Here is a 20,531-nt window from a genome sequence, read left to right on the forward strand (position 1 = left end):
GTGAAACAGCCATAAACCCTGGTAAGCTCCCATGTCAGGTCACAAACACCAAGAATTTTAGATTTCAGAAAAAACCCAGTATTATAAAAGGTGAGTAGAAAGAAAACGGTTACATTTTCAATTGAACAACTGTGATTATTTTAATTAGGCAATGAACCATTGAACCAATTTAATATAGTCTCATAATCAGCACCCACATTCTCACACTTACAAATATATATTGACCTTGAAAATCTTAAAAGGCAATGTATCCTGATTTCACTTCAATCCACTCCTAATCCACGCCTATTTGGCACCCATATTTTCCTATTGCCCACATGTATTCACTTAAAAACCCTAAAACCCCAGAGTATAAAGCCAGATTATCATGTTTGCCAAAAACTGACACCATACTTCTGAAAAGATACTTTCCCACTTTGTGTCAATGAACACTTAAATTTCTATAACAAAATCCTACTGTTCATACTACCAGAAAAACTAAAATATCAACATAGTCTGCATTCCGTGAATCACGGGTAGTTCAATTGCACATCAAGTGGAGAGATGTATGCCAGTGAGGCCATTGGCAAATGTACTTTACTTGTAATCTATGGACAGAAGTACAATCTCACCTTGTGACCTCCATTTAACCGGTTCTATAATATATATGGAATACACTGGAGTGGTTGGAGTAGGTTGGACCATGGTCAGGCTGTAGATCAGTGGGAGTTTCAACCCAATTTGTAGATCAGAGGGAGTTTCAACCCAACTTGTCAAAGTTTGATCCTCAGCATACCCTTCTAGGAGTACAAAATGTAACACATCCCAAATGTAACACATCCCAGGGTTTCAATCACACACTCCAGATGGATGGAAAATTGGATGCTTCATATGTCAACCAAAAACAAAAACGTTGGGACTTGTGTTATGCACAAATAGTAAGTGGCAGGCAAATGATGCCCACTGCTGCTGATTATTTTTTTCCAGGGATTCACAGAGCAAATGATCTGTGTGATCAGATTCTACAAAGTCAGTGTCCCTATAAAAACTAAGCCCTTTCGTAGGTTACAGTTCAAATTCAAACTAGAACTTCACTCAAGTTATTGAATCTATTATATCACAATTATAATGCTCAGTTGCAGGCTGAGCTGTGGACTGGTGAGAACCAGGTTAAAGACTCTATTTTACACTCGTATGGTAGTGCTCCCAAGTCCCTAAAGTTGCATACTTCAGAGAAAAAGCAAACCCATAACGCTCACAGTCAAATACATACTCCCATATACCAGTAGAAAGGGGCTGGATCTGATTAAAGTATATGGAGGGGCTGACTTCACATAAATCCCACAGTCAAATACATACTTTCATACCTATACCAGTAAAAAAGTGCTAGATCTGATTAAAAGTCTATGGAGAGGCTGACTTCCTTGGTTAAAACTTCAAAGAGACAAATCTTTGTCATGCAAAAGAATATAAATCCCATGGTTATATTGCTATTACTATTAGAAGTTTCTGGAAGTTCCAAGACAGTCATCCTGGTTCAAGCATTTAGAAAAAACCCGGCCTCAGTAATATTGCCTGGTTTGGAAGAACACGCGACCTTGTACTTTACTGTAAATTTTACAAATGTTAAAAGAATAAAACTTTTAATGACAAGAAAAAAAAAGAAGATAAAGCTTGCAACATGGAGAAGTCCACCAAAAATGGCAGTCTCAATAACCTTCTGGGATCAGAAGGAAATCTGTTAATATAGCAAGACAGTCATCGTGGTTCAAGCATTTAGAAAAGACCCGACCTCAATAATATTGCCTGGTTTGGAAGAACCCACGACCTTGTATTTTATTTTACTGTAAATTTTACAAATGTTAAAAGAATAAAACTTTTAGTGACAAGAAGAAAAAAGAAGAAAAAGCTTGCAACATGAAGAACTCCACCAAAAATGGCAGTCTCAATAATTTTCTGGGATCAGAAGGAATTCTGTTAATATAGCCCTTCAGTTTTCAATAGAAAAAACTGTAACCTGTTACCTCTGCCTTTTAAGTATGATCATCTGTTTAAACAAAACTTAGCCCAATCTTTCAGCAGCCTTTTGTGAAGAATGAAATGCATTTTGGAAGGCATGTCAAATGACTCATCAGTGAAGATTTTTGCAAACCTCGAAAATTTAATCTTTGGATGAAAAATATATTTGAGATTCTCATACAGAAAGAGCCATACAAATAATTGAATTTATGTTAACAGCTCTTTACAATATTAGTTCGGAAAGCTTGAACTAATCAGAGCACTGGATTATGAAGACCACTGATTACAGAAACCCGTAGAAATATCATTCATACAGTTGGAAAGGGCAGCTCTCTGTTTCAGATGAACTTGCCCACAATATCATGCAAGAAGAGACAAGGGGAAGAAAAAAAAAGACTACTGTCACAGAGGCAGAGCATCTACAATCTCTGAGGAAGAGAATATATGGTATTTCATGAGAGGAAGGAATACTGTCTTGCAAGCTTGCAAGCAGAGAGGCAATTATAGAAAAATTACAATGGTACACAGGCACTGCCCTGCTCTTGCGGATATGTTTTCAAGAGCAATCTTCGTTTTTCCCAGGGCCTCCAAAATAGAAGAAGTTACCCCAAGCGCTGTTGTAGCCTTTCTGAACATCATAGCAGTTGGATGCCTCGGTGTAGGTACCTAATCCTTTTGGAGCTCTCAGATTATTCGATCCATCAACTACCTGGATATTCCGAAAGTAACTAGCTTTTCCGAATCCTTCATTTGGGAAATGACCACTGCCCATCTGAGTGGAGGTGTGTTCCCCATCTGGCTCAGAGTTAACAACTTCACCACCCCATTCAATCATGCTGGCACTGTCTGCTAAGTAGGAAAATAGAGGTGCTGGCCAGTATCCTAAAACATTGTGATTTCCAAATTGCATCCACCAGTTCCCTTCTTTTGGATCCTGCCAGTTCAAAACAGACTCTGTATGTCAATAAACTGTCAAGAATATGATTAATGAAGAAGAAGTTCATGACAATAAATAAGATTCCCACTTATTTTTATTTTCATACCCACTTAGTTTTGTTATCATACCTTCCAAACAAGGATGCTTATATCGTATTGGGATCCCCCGTAGTTTGACACGGGAAATATGGTGGCGCCCATTGCAATATCACTGTTTACTTGTATGAATCCTGAGCAGAGCAAGTTGTAGCATCCAGTAGCTTGATAAGCATCACTCTGTACAAGAAGCAACAGTTGGACCATTAATGTAACTCTTTTGTCAAAGTAACTGTTTTCAACTAACCAAACTTCTTTGAAAGCTCAAAGTGCCCTCCCCCACCCAAGCACAATCGAAAAGCAATTGAAGCTACAAGGGGCATGTTGTAGAAGAGCTTACAGTCCAATATGTGAAGAGCCTTGTGTTATTGTTCCCATATAGATCTGGACTCACCTGCACAATCATCCAGGAAAGGCATTAGATTAGAATGGGGTTGGGATTTTCCTTTTTGCAATTGCTTCAGACAACTGACTCCATACATACTTGCCAGCCTGCTTCAATACTGTTCAAATCCCCATCAAATGAACCTGCCAGAACCCACAACTGAGACAAGCTGAACTCATTTGAAAGCTGAATTTTAGGATCCCAGACATTTATGGTTGCTTTAGCTCCATAGTACTTGTCTCCTTGAACAAAAGTTATGGCATGCTGCAACAAGAAGAGTACAAGAAGAGTACATATAAGATTACAGAACGGAAGACATAACCAGTTCCGACATTTTCGCTAAAACTAAAAGAAGAGGAGCTAACCTGATGCCCACTTTCATTGAGTAAATCAGGATCTGCAGACTTAGGCCCCGGAGGCCTTGCAGATAATGGCTTCTTCCGCCCAAATCTCTCGATATTGCTTGCTCTCAAAATGTCTTGTTTATTAGTCCTGCGAATGGGGATAGTCTGTGAAGGACACCCACCATTCTGGTGCCACAGCTGGGGCAGCGCAGGGCCATTAGGCGTTGAAGTCTTGCTAGTTGTGAAGAGTCCATCTGGATGAGCACTAGGCCTCATCTGCACAAAACAATTTGACAGAAACCCACATTCAGAATACTTCCTTGGTATAATCATTCCCAGGCCAGCAAGACCGTATTTATCCCAAAATACAGACCTGAATGGTATGATTTTGAAGAATTGGGTGGTCAAAGGCAGGCTGGTGAGAAATGTGCACACAGTCAATGATATCTCCATCAGGGCTCTGCAACACACAAACCATGAGCTATAAATACCAACCAGGAAAAAGGCCATGATGTAAGAAACAGCAACTTCCATGAACTGAAAATGCGTACACACAGTCCAAAACCATAAGTAAAATGACCCAAATTTACATACACAAAAACCATCAATGAAAGTTACACATTAACCATCACATGCAAGGATAGCAACCTTTGAAGTCTGTAATAAGCTAAAAACCCATATACTGAGAAACCAATTCCGTTTCCCAGAAGGAAAATCACCTGAATGCTCTGAACAGCAGGCTTATTGAGGCGCTTGAGATGGTTCTCTATATCCAAATGCAGCTGCTCCTGCTGCCTGAGCCTATTAACCTCGGCCTCATCCAAGGTAAATGTAGACTGCCTCCCAGCCATGGCCTCCCCCCATAAGCTGATTATGACAATGATAGTGATGAAAAGCCCATTTGTTCCTCCATTTTTTTGCAGAGCCATAGCCATGGATAATAATCAACTTTCTTAAAGAAAAATACCAAAGACCCCGCTCAAACAAAACTGCTAGTGCTAACACCCTCGACCCCTTCCTCTTCTAACATGTATTAATATTGTCCCACTCCTTCCTCTTCTGCTCGTCTGGGTCTCGGCCTCTCACGCAAGCAAATGATTTCAAGCATTGCCTGGCTCTAAATCAATCGCTGTTACATTGAAAGAAATGTGAGATACCTATGAATAATCCAACCACGACACACAATATCACAACACCAACAGATTCAAACAGGGCCCGCCTGTTATCTCGATGGGACATGATGCCCCCTCATCCTCTCTGCAACAGCGCACCACATTAAAAAGAATTTATATAAAAAGTGGCTACGGACATGGATCTACCGCTTCCACTTCTCCTCCACTCTCCATGAATTTTGTCGTTTTGGAAAAGAGTTTTGCCCAAATACTTACAGCTCATTAACCATTCTTGGACAGACTTCCCCCTCGACTCAGAAACAAAACACGCACACAAAAATTTAGCTTTCACCGGCGTACTGTCGTAGGGTCAAAACCTTTAGCGGTGAGGGTGCGAACCCATCTGCAGAACCCTTATCTATCTACCCATTTCCACAAAATCTCAGCTTTACCAACCATGTTACTGGATTTCCATGCTCTTTTCACGGGTTCTGGCTGCAATTTCTTTTATTATTTTGTCTCCCTTTTCCGGGAAGGGCTAAACAGTACGACAGTGTCAAGGCCGTGCCGGCGACGTCGACTCCCCCATTTCATGTTCCCGTTGGAACTCACAAAATGCGCAGAAAATCGCCTTTTATTATCGAAATACTGTAATGGAAGAAGTTGGGATTTTGATTAATCCGGAATTTTAATCGATTTTTATGTCTCTCGATGTGCTCATAATAAAGAAAAATCTCGAAAAATAAAGTTCGACCATACTGAAAATTCCATTACTTAAATTTGTTACCGAATTAAAGAACTATTATTGCACATTTAACTTAATCCACACATATAACTTATTCCTTTCCCGTTAAATAAGATATGAACCGTCCTCTCCCAGATTCCGGCAGCTACAGCGTCGCTACTCCGACAGAGCTCGAATTTTCAAACAATTTTATGCACGGTTGTTTAGGTGATTCGATCCGTGAGAAGTGTTTTTATTTTATTTTTAATTAAGTACTAATTACTGTTTAGTGTATATACATATATTTTTCGAGTATATGCACATGGCCACCCACCTGGTAAGCTTTTTCCAACGGAGACCGAGGGTGCCCAGTCGCCTCTTTACTATTTAATGTTAAGTTTAATGTTGTGCAATTATGATGGTCCAAGTTTAATGTTGGGAATTTGCCTCAAAGCAATCCTCCTATTTTCAAAGTGGCCCGCGAAATTCACACGGAACACAACTGTCATGATTCCACATACATATAAGCGTAGTCAAACTATGCACATGTTTATATATACATAAAATATATCTATAATTTTAAGTCAAAGTATATATTTAAAAAATTAACAAAAATAATATAATTCCCAGTCATAAAGTGGTGTGAGTGAAATTCACCCACCACTTTTGTGTAACCATGGTGTACTTGGAAGAGTTTTAAACCAATGAAACACATAGAAAGATGACTTTCTAGACTCACTTTCTTGAATTTTAGTATCACTAAATGTTAGTTAATTTTCAAGAGTAATCAATTTACATGAAAATTCATTTAATTTATTTATATTATTTAATTATAACATTTTTAATGTTTGACAGTTCAAGTTTAAGTTGACAATTTGGATGAAATTAAATGATTTCTTTGGGAGAGTAGGAGTAAGTCCATCTCAATCCCTTACTTCAAAAAAAGAGTCCATGTCAATTGTACATGTGGTTTGGATTTTGGAAAGTTGGTATACTTGTAAATTTTTGAAATTGATATTTAATATAAATATAGGTAAAATTGAGATTTAATATAAATATAGGTAAAATATTTTAAAATAAAGAGTTTTCCATATGTCATATCTATAAAAATGATAAATTATTTTATCTCAAAATTTTTAAGGAATAGTATAATGTTCAGTTTCACTATAAAATTAATATGTTTAGATTGGGAAGGTTGGTATAATTGTAAATTTTTGAAATTGATATTTAATATAAATATAAGTAAAATTGAGATTTAATATTGATATAAGTAAAATATTTTAAAATAAAAAGTTTTCCATATGTCATATTTATAAAAATGATAAATTATATTATCTCAAAAAATTTAAGAAATAGTATAATGTTCAGTTTCACTATAAAATTAATATGTTTGGGTTTGGAAGGTTGGTATAATTATTTAATATAAATATAAGTAAATTTGAGATTTAATATAGATATAGGTAAAATATTTTAAAATAAAGAGTTTTCCATATGTCATATTTATAAAAATGATAAATTATTTTATCTCAAAATTTTGAAGGAATAGTATAATATTTAGTTTCACTATAAAATTAATAAAAAAAAATAGATTTTATTTTTATAATGTTGATATTCTTCTTCGTTTAATTATAACAAAATAATAATAATTTTCATCTTTTAAATTATGGTTAATGAAATTTTTATAATATATTGTTTTTCGCTTATTTTCTAAAAAAAAATATCCTTGATAATGAACCACACTCGTTGGTTCGAAACGTGTCGACAAATGCATTCTAATATGATTTACACCAAAAAATCTTCTCAAAAAATATCATTATAATTTATTTTTATATTTACTTACAATAATATTTTGAAAAATACCAACACTAACTATCTTAAACTAGAATTTAAAGTTATATTTGGAAACTTCTTGTCTTTCATATTAAATAATTTGACTGTGTACATGAAATAGTTTGACTTTAAAGACAACCATATCTGCAAAATGAACTAAGACATTAGGACATTAGGTTTAATTATATATTATAAGTGCTTCCAAGATTATGTAACCCTTTTCCATGATTTTCTAGCGAGTGTGATGAAAGTTTCAAAAAAAAATATGGTTTTCATACAAAGATAAGTTTCAAAAAAAATATGATGGTTTTCATACAAAGGTTCGTTAATTTACAATTGTTTTGAACACCAAAATCAATTTATATAAAATATTGACTATAAAATACTTACATAAAATAATTTTTTTTCTAGTTGCCATACATAAATTAATATAAATAATTCAATATCGTATCCAAGTTCATTTTCATGATAAGCTTCAACTTCGCTCGTTCCCCAAAGCCCCCACGAATTCATATTGAGGAAAAATGCAATTACAATTGGGTCAATATGCTTGATTCTTTAATAACTCGAAAATGAAAATACACCTCATATTTATACTATCAATGAGATTCTCACTATAATTTTAGGTTTTCTGAACATATTGTAAAATTGTTAAAATTGCTCAGGTTTTTAACATAGTCTAAATAAATAAAAAAATTTGTAAAAATTACATAATTTTTTTTTTTAACTAACACATTTTGATTTTTTATTGGCATTTTGTATAGTATTTGTTGTTGATTTATTCTTCATTAGAGTTTATTTTCTTGATGCTTCGTGTTTTTTATGTATTTTATCATCTTATTCGTTTTTAACTCTTTTTAATATTTTTGTTATTTGTTTAATGGGCTTGAGCCCCATATTTTATTGTTGACCCCGTTTTATTTATTGATTATTTTTTCTTTGGATATATATATATATATATATATGTTTGTTTTTATTTATTTATTTATATATTTATTTATTTTGACTTGTGTATATTTTTGTTTTATTTTATTTATTTTTCCATTAGTTATTTTTAATTTATTTTATATTATTTTCATTAGTTATTTTATTTATCAAATGATCTTGTCTCGATTAGGGTCTTCACTCGTTTTTATAATTTTTGACTCCCTTCTTTTAAAGTTTGACTTTGATTATTTATTTATTTTAAATATTATTTCTCAAAAACTAGCTGTTTAATATAGCGATTACTTATTCATATTTGTTTTTAATAAATTAATAAACTAATATCACATTTTAAATATTATTTTTCAAAAAACTAGTAATATCTGGTTTTAATAAATTAATTTAAATATTATTTTTCAAAAACTAGCTCTCCACAATTGGATCTCGGAAGTATGGATGCTTGTCATTTCTCATAAATTAATATCTACCCCTATGCTAAGGGGTTTTTTTATAGTAGATTTTGAAAATCCTGAAAGCAGACAATGTATTCTAAATTTTGGCCCTTGGTTTTGGGAAAACTCAGGCCTATTCATGAAGCCATGGAACCCATCATTCAATCCCTCAATAGCAGTCATAACCTCATCACCAGTTTGGGTGAGATTGCCAAGCCTGTCCTTGCATCTCTGGAATCTCTCCTCGCTAAAAGCCATTGGAAATGCAATTGGGAAATTTTACTGCAGGTGCCCAGAAACAAAGGAATATTCTAGAACCACCTATGCACGCATCTGTGTGGAAATGGACTTCAGCGCCGGATTCCCAGCTGAAATAAACCTAACAAGTAAAGACTATCTGTGGAACCAGAAACTCGATTATGAAAGTGTCTTCTTCAGATGTCGATCCTGCTTTGAGACAGGCCATCTAGCCAAAAATTGCCTAAAAGCCTCCCAGAAAAATTCTGCTAGAAAAAACCACCACAGATCTACATGGTGGGAAGGAGCACAAAAAGAACACTACATTGTCATCAAAAATGAATACTCTAGAGCAAACTCTGAATCACAAGAAATCGGCCAAGAAAGAAATAGCACTCAAGACAAGCAGGGAGAAAGTCCCACCCAACAACAAAAAAGAGAACTCGGCGACCCCTCAAGAATCAACAGTTATGAGGATTCGAATATCGCACAAAATAAATCTTCATTTAATAGCAAGGCAGATCTCCTAGACCAAACTTCTTCTCCGACTATCTTTAAAAGGACAAACACAATAAACCGCGAATCTAAGACACCAATGTCCCAAAAACCAGAAGAGATGAAGGAGATGCAAGATAAAGGAAGTTGGAAGACCATAGAGAAAAAAAATAGAGCTATAGCACCAATCTCGCCAAGAAAGACGAGGAGCCAAACAATTAAAAACTAAGAAAATTATAGGTCCAATAGACCAATTTGGTCTCAGTGGACATTAACCACTATCATCATCATCAATATAGTCGTTACATATTAATATTTTAATAAATTAATAAACTAATATCATTATTTAAATATTATTTTTCAAGAACTAGTAATATTTGGTTTTAATAAATTAATTTAAATATTATTTTTCAAAAACTAGCCATTTAATATAGACGTTACCTATTAATATTTTTAATAAATTAATGAAATAATATCATTATTTAAATATATTTTTTTCAAAAACTAACAGTTTAATACACCTGTTACTTAATAATATTTGTTTTTAATATATTAATAAATTAATATTATAATTTAAACATTATTCTTCAAATATAGCTGTTACTAGAAATTATGTCTCTACATTGCTCTAAGCCTTTGCCATGGTCTGCCTCTTCGTTGGTCCTGATGATGAACCACACTTGTTGGTTCAAAATGCATTAGCCAAAAAATTCTCTCATATGATTTCTACCAAAAAACTTTGTTTGACACATTTTGAATCAACAAATATAATTTATCATCAAAATCAATTAACTTAAAAATTCAACTATAAAGCACGGTATAAAACACTAATTAAACATACATATCTACAGCATATGCATTTAGCAATTCCTTTTTACCAATTAAGTATCTTATAAAGCTTGTATCATAAATTGTATCCTTGTCAACCAATTATCTTTTTAAAACAATTTAAAAAACCAACTTAACAAGTTACAAAAATGGCACTTCCCTACTTTTATTTTATTATTCCTTTCTTTTTTTGGTAGGTGTTTGATGTGAGGTATTTTAAATTTGAGAAATGAAAATGGTGAAAATGGCAATTTATCTAGTTCAAATTACAATTTTAAATATATGAGTAATTTTAAAATTATAGAATGTGCTTTAAAAAAAATTATGATCGTTAAAATTATAGTTTTTAATTAAAATGAAAATTTTAATTAAATTTTGATTTAATTATGAAAAAGATATATTAATATAATTTTGTTGGGAGGCTTATAGGTTAGTATAGAGGAGATGTGTAAGTGTTTCCATTTATCTATAAAGTTGAAATTTTCATTAATATCAGCTAAAATAAAAGTCTAAAAACTAAAAATTTAAATAACTATACAAAACATATAAGTAATGTGGACCTTAAACAAAAATGAAAATAACCATATAGATATAAAAAACACAATACAATTATCTCATGTGTTTTATCATATATGCTGAATTTGATGGATCATAAATTTACCTTCAACAAAAAAATTTACAACATTAAAATTCTAAATTAGGTAAAATTTTAAACATCTTTACTCTTTACTAAAGCCAATACCATTTCTTAAATCAAAGTAAAAAGCTTAATTCAACATAAAGGATGGAAAATCTTGCTCCAAAATTTTTTAACATATCTTTTAATTAAATATTTATAAAATGAATCTTTAAAAGGAAAACCATATCCTATGGATATATTAAAATATTTAAAGACATAAATATTTTTACTTCAAAATTGTAATATTTGAAAATATTAATTTGATGTATTTTTATTATAAATTTTGTTATCGTGCCATGTAAAAAACATCATTAAATCTAATATTAATATTGAAAGATTAATATTCGTATTATTATTATTATTATTAAATCTAATATTAATATCAATATATTATAATATTAATATTATCAAATTTAATAACTTTGGATTAATACAATATTAAATTTAATATAATATTAAATTTGTTATATTATAATATATCATTATATATATTAACTCTAGATATATGGGAGGGAAGAACAAAGACATAGAGTGATAGAGGTGGAGAGATAGAGGGGGAGAGAGAAAGGGAGAGAGAGGGAGGTAGGAGAGAGAGGAGGAGAGATGGAGGGATAGAGAGATGGAGTTGGAAGGGGAAAGAGGGAGGGAAGAAGAAATACATAGAGAGAGAAAAGTGGAGAGAGGGAGAGAGAGTGACAAGGGAGAGTGGAGAGAGAGTGTGTATGTTTTGGGGTGAGATAGAGAGACAAAGAAGGAGAGATGGAGAGAAGGGGGGAGAGAATGAGAGAGGGAGGAAGGGAAGAAAGAAGAAAGACACAAAAAGAGAAAGGTGGAGAGAGAGAGGGAGTGATAAGGGAGATGGAGAGAGAGGGAGAGAGGAGGGAAGAAGGGAAGAGACATAGAAGGGGGGAGAGAGGGAGAGAAGGGGAAAAGAGAGAGAGGTAGAGATAGATAGATATGGAGAAATAGTGTTTATGTTTTGGGGATGATATAGAGAGTCAAAATAGAGACAAAGGGAGATAGAGATATAGATGGAAGGTGAAGAGAAGGAAGATGAGAGAGATAGATGTTAGAAAATTATATATTACAGAGCAACGAAACACATAAAATATATTGCAGAAATACAAACACAGAAAACACATAAAACAAGAGAGATACAAATATACATGGTTCACCCAATTTGGGCTACGTCCACGGAGAAACAGTCAGTCCTTCCTTTTATATTATCCAACAAACTGAAAAGATACAACCTACAATAGATTCGTTGTAATTCCCTCTTCGCTCTCACACAATCTCCTCTATCTTTCTCACTCATAATACAAATCTTTATAGACACAATACAATTCCCTCATATATAGCGAGGGGTTTCCTTCTAGGGAAAAAAAAACCATAAATTAAACATAACTTATACCGTCAGATCTCCGCCTAATGAACGGTTCAGATTGACTATGAAATTACAACATTTTATAAGGCAATTTTACATCTATTTTTAGCTTCGGGGGCACCCAATCCCCCGCCAGGAGGGGACTCCCAAAGGTCGCAGCGCCCCCCCCCCCCTCCCGGACCCCCCTTGCAGCATAAATATTAATTGCGGCGTTGCCACCACATTATGAACTGGGGTCCAATGCGATGATACCTCTGAATAAAGAAGATAATCAGGCTCCACACCCAGCAATCTCCCACTTGGAGACTGATTATAGCAACTTCCTCGCTGCTTCATTTGATGGACAATGACTCCACTTTGGACCTGGTTCTTTCTCATCTTCTTCATCATACTTGAAGACCAATTGAAACTGAGCAAAATTTCAGTTTCTCCCTGGTTACAATTTCTGTTAACATATCTGCAGGACTCTAGCTAGTGTGTATCTTTTCTAGCTTCAACTGTCCATCTTCCAATGTTGAGCGTGTGAAATGATACTTGAGTTGTATATATTTTGTCTTGGAATGAAATGTAGAGTTATTCACAAGATGTATGGCGCTCTGGTTGTCACTGTATAACCTGCCCAACTCCTGCTTCTTACCCAATTCATCCAAAAACCTTTGTAACCAAGTCATTTATTCACTAGCCTTTATAGCAGCAACATACTTTGCTTCCGTTGTTGAGAGTGCAACAACACTTTGCAGTTTTGAAACCCAACTGACAGTTGTTCCACCTATAGTAAACACATACCCTATTGTGCTCCTCCTGTTATCTCTATCACCTGTCATATCTGCATCAACATATCCCTATAGAGCAATGTTTGAACCACCAAAGCATAATGCTTGATTTGTGGTGCCTCTCAATTACATGAGAATCCACTTCACTGCCATCCAATGTTTTTTCCCTGGATTTTTCATGTACCTGCTTACAACTCCCACTACATGTGCAATATCAGGCCTTGTGCAAACCATTGCATGCATTAAACTTCTAACTTTTGATGCATATGGAACTTTAGACATGTCAGTCATTTCTTCCTGAGTCTTGGGACACACATCCTTACTTAGTTTGAAAGGCTAGCCAAAGATATACTAATTGGTTTTGCATTCTTCATATTAAATCTTTTCAATAACTTTTCTATGTACTCACTCTGAGACAATGTTAATTTTCGATTCTTCTTGTCTCTAGTTATTCTCATACCAAGGATTTGTTTTGCAGCACCCAAATCCTTCATTGCAAATGAGCTCGCCAATTTTGTTTTGAGCACATTTATTTCCTGCATGTTAGAACCTGCAACAAGCATGTCATCTACATACAATAACAATATAATATAGCTGCCATCATTTTGCTTTTTGAGATAAACACAATGATCAGAATGACATCTAGTATAACCTTGTTCAGACATAAACCTGTCAAATTTTAGATACCATTGCCTTAGAGCCTATTTTAAGGCATACAAGCTCATCTTCAACCTACACACTAGTTTCTCCTTACCTTTTACCTCATATCCTTGTGGTTGTTGCATATATATCTCTTCTTCCAAATCCCCATGTAAAAATGTTGTCTTTACATGTAACTGTTCAAGATGTAAATATTCAACTACTACTAGACTTAAAATAGTTCTTATTGAAGTCATTTTAACAACAAGAGAAAATATCTTATCAAAGTCTATACCCTTTTTCTATGCAAACCCCTTCACCACAAATCTAGCTTTATACCTTTTTCTACCTCCATCTTCTTCCTTCAACCTGTAAACCCATTTATTCTGCAATGTTATTTTATCTGCAGGAAACTTGACTAAGTCCCAAGTCTGGTTATGTGCTAAGGATTCCATCTCTTCTTTCATGGCTTGCACCCACTTCTTCCTGGTTTTTACCTGCACTGCTTCTTCATAACATTTTGGTTCACCAGAACTAGTCAACAATACATAATATAATGAAGGAGAGTATCGTTCAGAGGGTCTACATATCCTGGTAGATCTTCTAACACCACTTCAGGTGTTTGAGGTGGTTGTTGCTGTTGTGGTAGTTGTTGATGTTTTCGCTGTTGATCATTATGATTTTCAGGCACCATCACTTTTTCTGTGATCTCTTCAAGCACTGTGTATTCTCTGTTTTCTTTTTCCTGTTTCTTTTCCTGCAACTGATCCTTATACAAAACCTTTTCATTGAATATGACATCTCTGCTCCTGATGATTTTGTGTTTTTCATAATCATAAAAGCGATAACCAAAATCATTAACACCATATCCAATAAAGGTACATTTCTTTGATTTTGCCTCAAGCTTTGTTCTATTTTCTTTATTAATGTGGACGAAGGTTTCACAACCAAAAGTATTTAAAAAAGAGTAGTTTACCTTTTTACCTATCCATGCCTCCTCTGGAATACCGCCATCCAAGGAACTTGAAGGCCCTCTGTTTATTAGGTAAACAATAGTATCTACAACATCAGCCCAAAATTGTAAAGGAAATCCTGCATGCAATCTCATGCACCTTGCACGCTCCATGATTGTCCTGTTCATCCTTTCTGACACACCATTTTCTTGTGGTCTTCCTGGAACTATCTTCTCTCTATGAATTCCATTCTCTGAACAGTACCTATCAAACTCTTTGCTGCAATATTCACCTCCATTGTCTGATCTAAGACACTTCAACCTTTTTCTTGTCTCATTTTCAACCAAAGCTTTCCATTTCTTGAAAGTATCAAATACATCAAATTTATTTCAAATACAATAAATCCAGGTCTTTCTGATTGCATCATCAATAAAAGTAACATAATAACAAGAGCCACCAAGAGATGATACCTGAGCAGGTCCCCATACATCTATATGCACAAGCTCTAATTTTTCGCTCTTCTTTTCTTTCCCAACTTTGAGAAATTTGACTCTCTTTTGTTTTCCATAAACACAGTTTTCACAGAATTCCAAATCAACATGCTTCAAACCTGGCAACAAATTTCTTGAGTGAAGGATTTGCATCCCCATCTCACTCATGTGCCCAAGCGTATGATTCCACAATGTCATATCTTCTCCTGTAGAGGTTAAAGCATTAACATAATTAGAAATACCATTGCATAAATACAATGTACCAAACTTTTTTCCTTTTACTATTACCAGGGCTCCTTTAGTGACCTTCCAGGTTTTATCTATGAAAGTAGTTATGCAACCTTCACCTCCCAACTACCCTATTGAAATCAGATTTTTCTTTAGATCTAGAACATGCCTTACCTCCTTCAATAGCCATTGATTTCCATTTTTTAGTTTTATGAAAATTGTACCCATTCCAATGATTTTACAGGCTTTATCATCACCCAATCGAACCTGTCCAAAATCTCCTTGAACATAATCATGAAAATGTTTCCTATCAGGTGTGGCATGGAATGAGACCCTTGAATCTATCACCCAGACATCAATAATATTTTCTAATGAAAGAATCAAAGCATCTTGCAACACATCACCTGTTACATTCGCTTCATGATTATTTTCTCGCTGCACATCTCCTTCTTTTCCCTTCCGAGACATGCAATCTTTCTTCAGGTGTCCTGTCTTCCCGCATTTCTAGCACACTATCCCCACTCTAGACTTGGATCTGCCTTTTCTTGACTTACTGCGATATCCAAGGCTTTTTCCTCTTTCCATATTTCTCCCCCTAGTCTCTGTAGTCAAAACATTACCTGATGTCTCACCGGAGCTTTTCCATCACATTTCCTCACTAAGGATTGCACTGACAACATCATCAAACTTTAAAGTACTAGATCCAGAGACAGAGTTACTAATGGCCATAACTAAAACATTCCAACTTTCTAGCAATGAGCACAGAAATAACAAAGCCTTAACATCATCATCAAAAGTTACCCCTAAAGAACTTAACTGACTAGTAACTGTATTAAATTCATTTAAATGACCAGTAATAGATCCACCTTCTAACATCTTCATATTAAATAAATGATTCATAAGAAATACCTTATTTGAGGCCGCGGGGTTTTCATATAGTTTGGCCAATGTCGACATCAAACCCTCTGTTGTCGTTTCCTTTGAAATATTAAAGGCTACCGATGCCGCTAGGCACAACCGTATTGTTCCAAGTGCCTTTTTGTTGAGAATATCCCATTTTGTGGCTGTCATACTCACCGGCTTCTTTGCCTTTCCACTCAATGGTTGGTACAGATCTTTCTGGTACAAATAATCATCCATTTGCATCTTCCACAGCTGATAGTTTTGGCCATTAAATTTTTCGACCCTAAACCTACCATCTTCCACCATTGCTCCCACTCGAACCAGGAACCCTTTTCTCCTGCGAGTTTATCAGCCAAATAGACCTTCGGCTCTGATACCATTTGTTAGAAAATTATATATTACAAAACAACAGAACACATAAAATATATTGCAGATATACAAACACAGAAAACACATAAAACAAGAGAGAGACAAATATACGTGGTTCACCCAATTTGGGCTACGTCCATGGAGAAATAGCCAGTCCTTCATTTTATATTATCCAGCAAACTGAAGAGATACAACCTACAACAGATCTGTTGTAATTCCCTCTTCGCTTCCACACAATATCCTCTCTCTTTCTCACTCAGAATACAGATCTTTATAGACGCAATACAATTCCCTCATATATAGCGAGGGGTTGCCTTCTAGGGAAAAAAACCCTAAATTAAACATAACTTCTACCGTCAGATCTCCACCTAATGAACGACTCATATTGACTATGAGCCCCCCTAGACCCCCCCTGCAGCGTAAATATTACGGGCGGCATTGCCACCACATTATGAACTAGGGTCCAATGCGGTGATACCTCTGAATAAAGAAGATAATCAGGCTCCACACCCAACAATAGATATATAGATATGGAGAGAGAGTGTTTGTGTGTTTTGGGGGGGGGTGAGATAGAGAGACAAAGAAGGAGAGATGGAGGGAGATAGAGATATAGATGGAGGGGTGAGAGAGGGAATAAGATTTATTGCACCAGATGCATTGGTTTCATTATATATGGTGATTTGTAATCCTATTTGATTACTTGCACTAAAGGAGATAAATTGAAGGAGAGGTCAAAGGAGGAATGAAGAGAGAGAGAACAAGAGGAGTGAGAGGGGGAGAGAAGGGTAAAAGAGAGAGAGGGAGAAAAAAATATTGAGGGGGGAGAGAGGTGAAGAGAGAGAAGGAGAGAGGGAGGGAGATAGTGACAGGTTTGGGGAGAGAGAGGGAGGTAGGAGAGAAAGGGGGGAGAGAGGAAGGACAAGAGAGAGGAGGAGAGAGGGAGGGATAAAGAGTTGGAGTTGGAAGGAGAGAGAGGGAGGGAAGAACAAAGTCATAAAGAGAGAAAAGTGGAGAGAGAGAGGGAGTGACAAGAGAGAGATGGGCAGAGAGTGTGTATGTTTGGGGGTGAGATAGAGAGATGGAGGGATATATAGATATAGATGGAGGGGGGAGACAGGGAAGAAGAATTCTTGCACTAGATGTATTGATTTCAGTGTAGATGGTGATTTCTAATCCTATTTGATTACTTGCACTAGATGCATTGATTTCAGTGTAGATGTTGATTTCTAATGATATTGATTGCTTACACTAGATACATTGATCTTATTGTAGATATTGATTTTTAATCCTATTTGATTGCTTGCACTAGATGCATTGATTTTAGTGTAGATGTTTATTTATAATTCTATTTTATTGCTTGCACTAGATGCATTGATTTCAGTGTAGATGTTGATTTCTAATGATATTGATTGCTTACACTAGATACATTGATCTTATTGTAGATATTGATTTTTAATCCTATTTGATTGCTTGCACTAGATGCATTGATTTTAGTGTAGATGTTTATTTATAATTCTATTTTATTGCTTGCACTAGATGCATTGATTTCAATGTAGATGCTCATCTCTAATTATATTTTATTGCTTGGATTAGATGCATTGATTTTTAGTGCAGATGTTTTCTTCTAATCCTATTTGATTGCTTTCATTAGATGCACTGATTTCATTGTAGATGTTGATTTTTGATTTGATGTAACTAGATGTATGATGGTACATTAATTTTAAAGTCATTGGATTAACAATATGCATTTTCAGTGTAAGCACAAAAAAATTGTTGACAATGTGCATTGATTTTTGCGTTATAGTAATTCAACCTATTAATATTGGAGAGCAAGAGAGAGAAGGTATGGTGTTTACTACAATAGCTCGAGTTAAAGGTTTGAATGGTTTATGATTTCAATTACCCTTTTCATATAATCGATATGAAAAGATGACAAAACTAACAAGGGTGATAATAATAATAGTAGAAGAAAATAGTTTGAGATTGATCACAATGAAGACTATTCCTAATTGACTACATTCTCATTATTTACATTTTATGTCATTCAACACTATTACATTGTCACTTTGCATTCAAAATTTTTATTTCATCATTAAAGTTATTAAAAATATATATCATCTCAACAAACTGAGGTAACTGAGCAAATTTAAAATTAAAACTACTCTACAAGATATATTTAGTAATATTTGGACATTATTAAGAATTAATTAGTTGTCAAAAGTTGTGATACCTAAAATTAAATGAAATAGATGTACAATATCAATCCTCTTGTAAACTATTGACAAGATTGTCTCCCTTCTTGATCACCAACTAATTACTAATATACAATTACATACACATATAGAAATATAACACAACAACTGTAACATTCACAAACATTACCATCCAAATCCAAACACATAAACACACAAACCACTCAAAGCATCCAAACACAGACATTAAAACCATTCAAGGCAAGCAACATAGACTAAATTAAACAAGAGAATGATATGGTCATGTCAAGCAAAGTAATTATAATGCAAATTTCAAAGTATGAAGTTTATCTCAAACATATACATAATAATGATAATCTGAAAATGTGACATTGTTTCCCTCAGCTGGAACCATCCTAGATTCACCTAACTCTATATCTTTCATGCGTCGAGAGAGATCAAATCCCTCGAGGTGCAAACCTTTCCTCAAATTCTAAACTCCAAAAAGAAAGTTTGCACCTTGAGGGATTTGATCCCTATGTTGTAGCTTTTTCTATCTCATGTCGCAAAATTGCTTTCAAAAGATATAGAATCCTCCTAGAGATAGCCTCTGGGTTGATAGGATACCAATGCCTAGGGAATCCGAGATGAGTGCTTTTGAATATTATCTAAAGGCTTTCTGTTGCACTCCATATGTCACATAATTGGTTCAATAGCCCTTCGCCAAGGTAAACTCAAGCAAACACATAGATCAAAATAAACACTAGTAGATATGGCTAATCTCAAAGAGAAATGTGTTGGTTTTGGTGGCCAACACACAAAAATACACAGTTTAACATTGTTATTGTAGTATAGATGAATAGGAGGAAGGAAAGGAGGGAAATCGATGCAGAGGGCTGGACATAACACAAATCCTAAGCAACAATCTCCAGCATAAATATGGAAGAGTGAGGAGGTGAAAATGCAGAAAAAGTGGAGCATGAATTAAGGTCTCAAGCTCTATGCCTCATGAATACATTTGTCACCAATTAGCATAAGTAAATTTGTGCTTACATACAAGTATTGTAGGCTATCAAATAACACAAGTAAATCTGTGATTACACAGGTACTGCAGACTATCAAATAACACAAGTAAATCTATGTTTACATAGGTACTTCTTACTACTTCGTAGCATAATTACAATCATGAGAGAGTGAAACTGACAACTTTATAACACAATTTCAAAAGGGGAAAGACATACATGAAACTATATACAAAGGGGAAAACCTATTGTGCATTGCTTCAATTGGAATCAACCAAACTGCTTCATTAATCTTTGAAGATGGAGTCCAAATCACTAGTCCATTACATTTAACAATTGTATATGCTTGAGCACCTTATGAACAAGCAAATTGAACCAAAGTGGAACCACTCTCTCTGCAAACAGAGCTCAAAACTTGCAAAAGAAGAATTTGGGCCTCTAGAATGCAGAAATTGGGAACCTCTCTTAAGTGTTTCTTCCCTCTATTTATAAGGAGAGGGGGAGCTTTGAACAATAGTTACAAAATATCTCAGCCGA

General features: G+C 34.6%; 1 protein-coding gene across 1 annotated transcript; it reads right to left on the reverse strand.

Annotated features, from left to right (window-relative positions):
- Nucleotides 1-2,135: 2,135 nt before the first annotated feature.
- On the reverse strand, nt 2,136-5,239 carry LOC149154233 (protein neprosin-like). Its single transcript, XM_089446153.1, has 7 exons — nt 4,479-5,239; nt 4,133-4,219; nt 3,781-4,035; nt 3,515-3,679; nt 3,371-3,424; nt 3,064-3,210; nt 2,136-2,932 (listed from the first exon to the last, which is right to left on the reverse strand). The coding sequence occupies exons 1-7, from the start codon at nt 4,692-4,694 to the stop codon at nt 2,555-2,557; spliced, it is 1,302 nt and encodes a 433-aa protein (XP_089302279.1). The 5' UTR covers nt 4,695-5,239; the 3' UTR covers nt 2,136-2,554.
- Between the last annotated feature and the right edge of the window lie 15,292 nt (nt 5,240-20,531).

This window comes from Pinus tabuliformis, chromosome 9 (assembly GCF_031772625.1).
Source record: "Pinus tabuliformis cultivar Carrire ecotype Pingquan chromosome 9, CPIR1, whole genome shotgun sequence".
Classification (NCBI taxonomy): domain Eukaryota; kingdom Viridiplantae; phylum Streptophyta; class Pinopsida; order Pinales; family Pinaceae; genus Pinus; species Pinus tabuliformis.

Excerpts from the sequence above, each read along its gene's own strand:
- LOC149154233 (XM_089446153.1), bottom strand. The coding sequence starts at position 4,694 with ATGGCTATGGCTCTGCAAAAAAATGGAGGAACAAATGGGCTTTTCATC. Across the intron at positions 4,220-4,478 it reads CTGCTGTTCAGAGCATTCAG|AGCCCTGATGGAGATATCAT; the intron begins GTGATTTTCCTT and ends TGTGTGTTGCAG. Across the intron at positions 3,211-3,370 it reads GGCTCTTCACATATTGGACT|AGTGATGCTTATCAAGCTAC; the intron begins GTAAGCTCTTCT and ends CTTCTTGTACAG.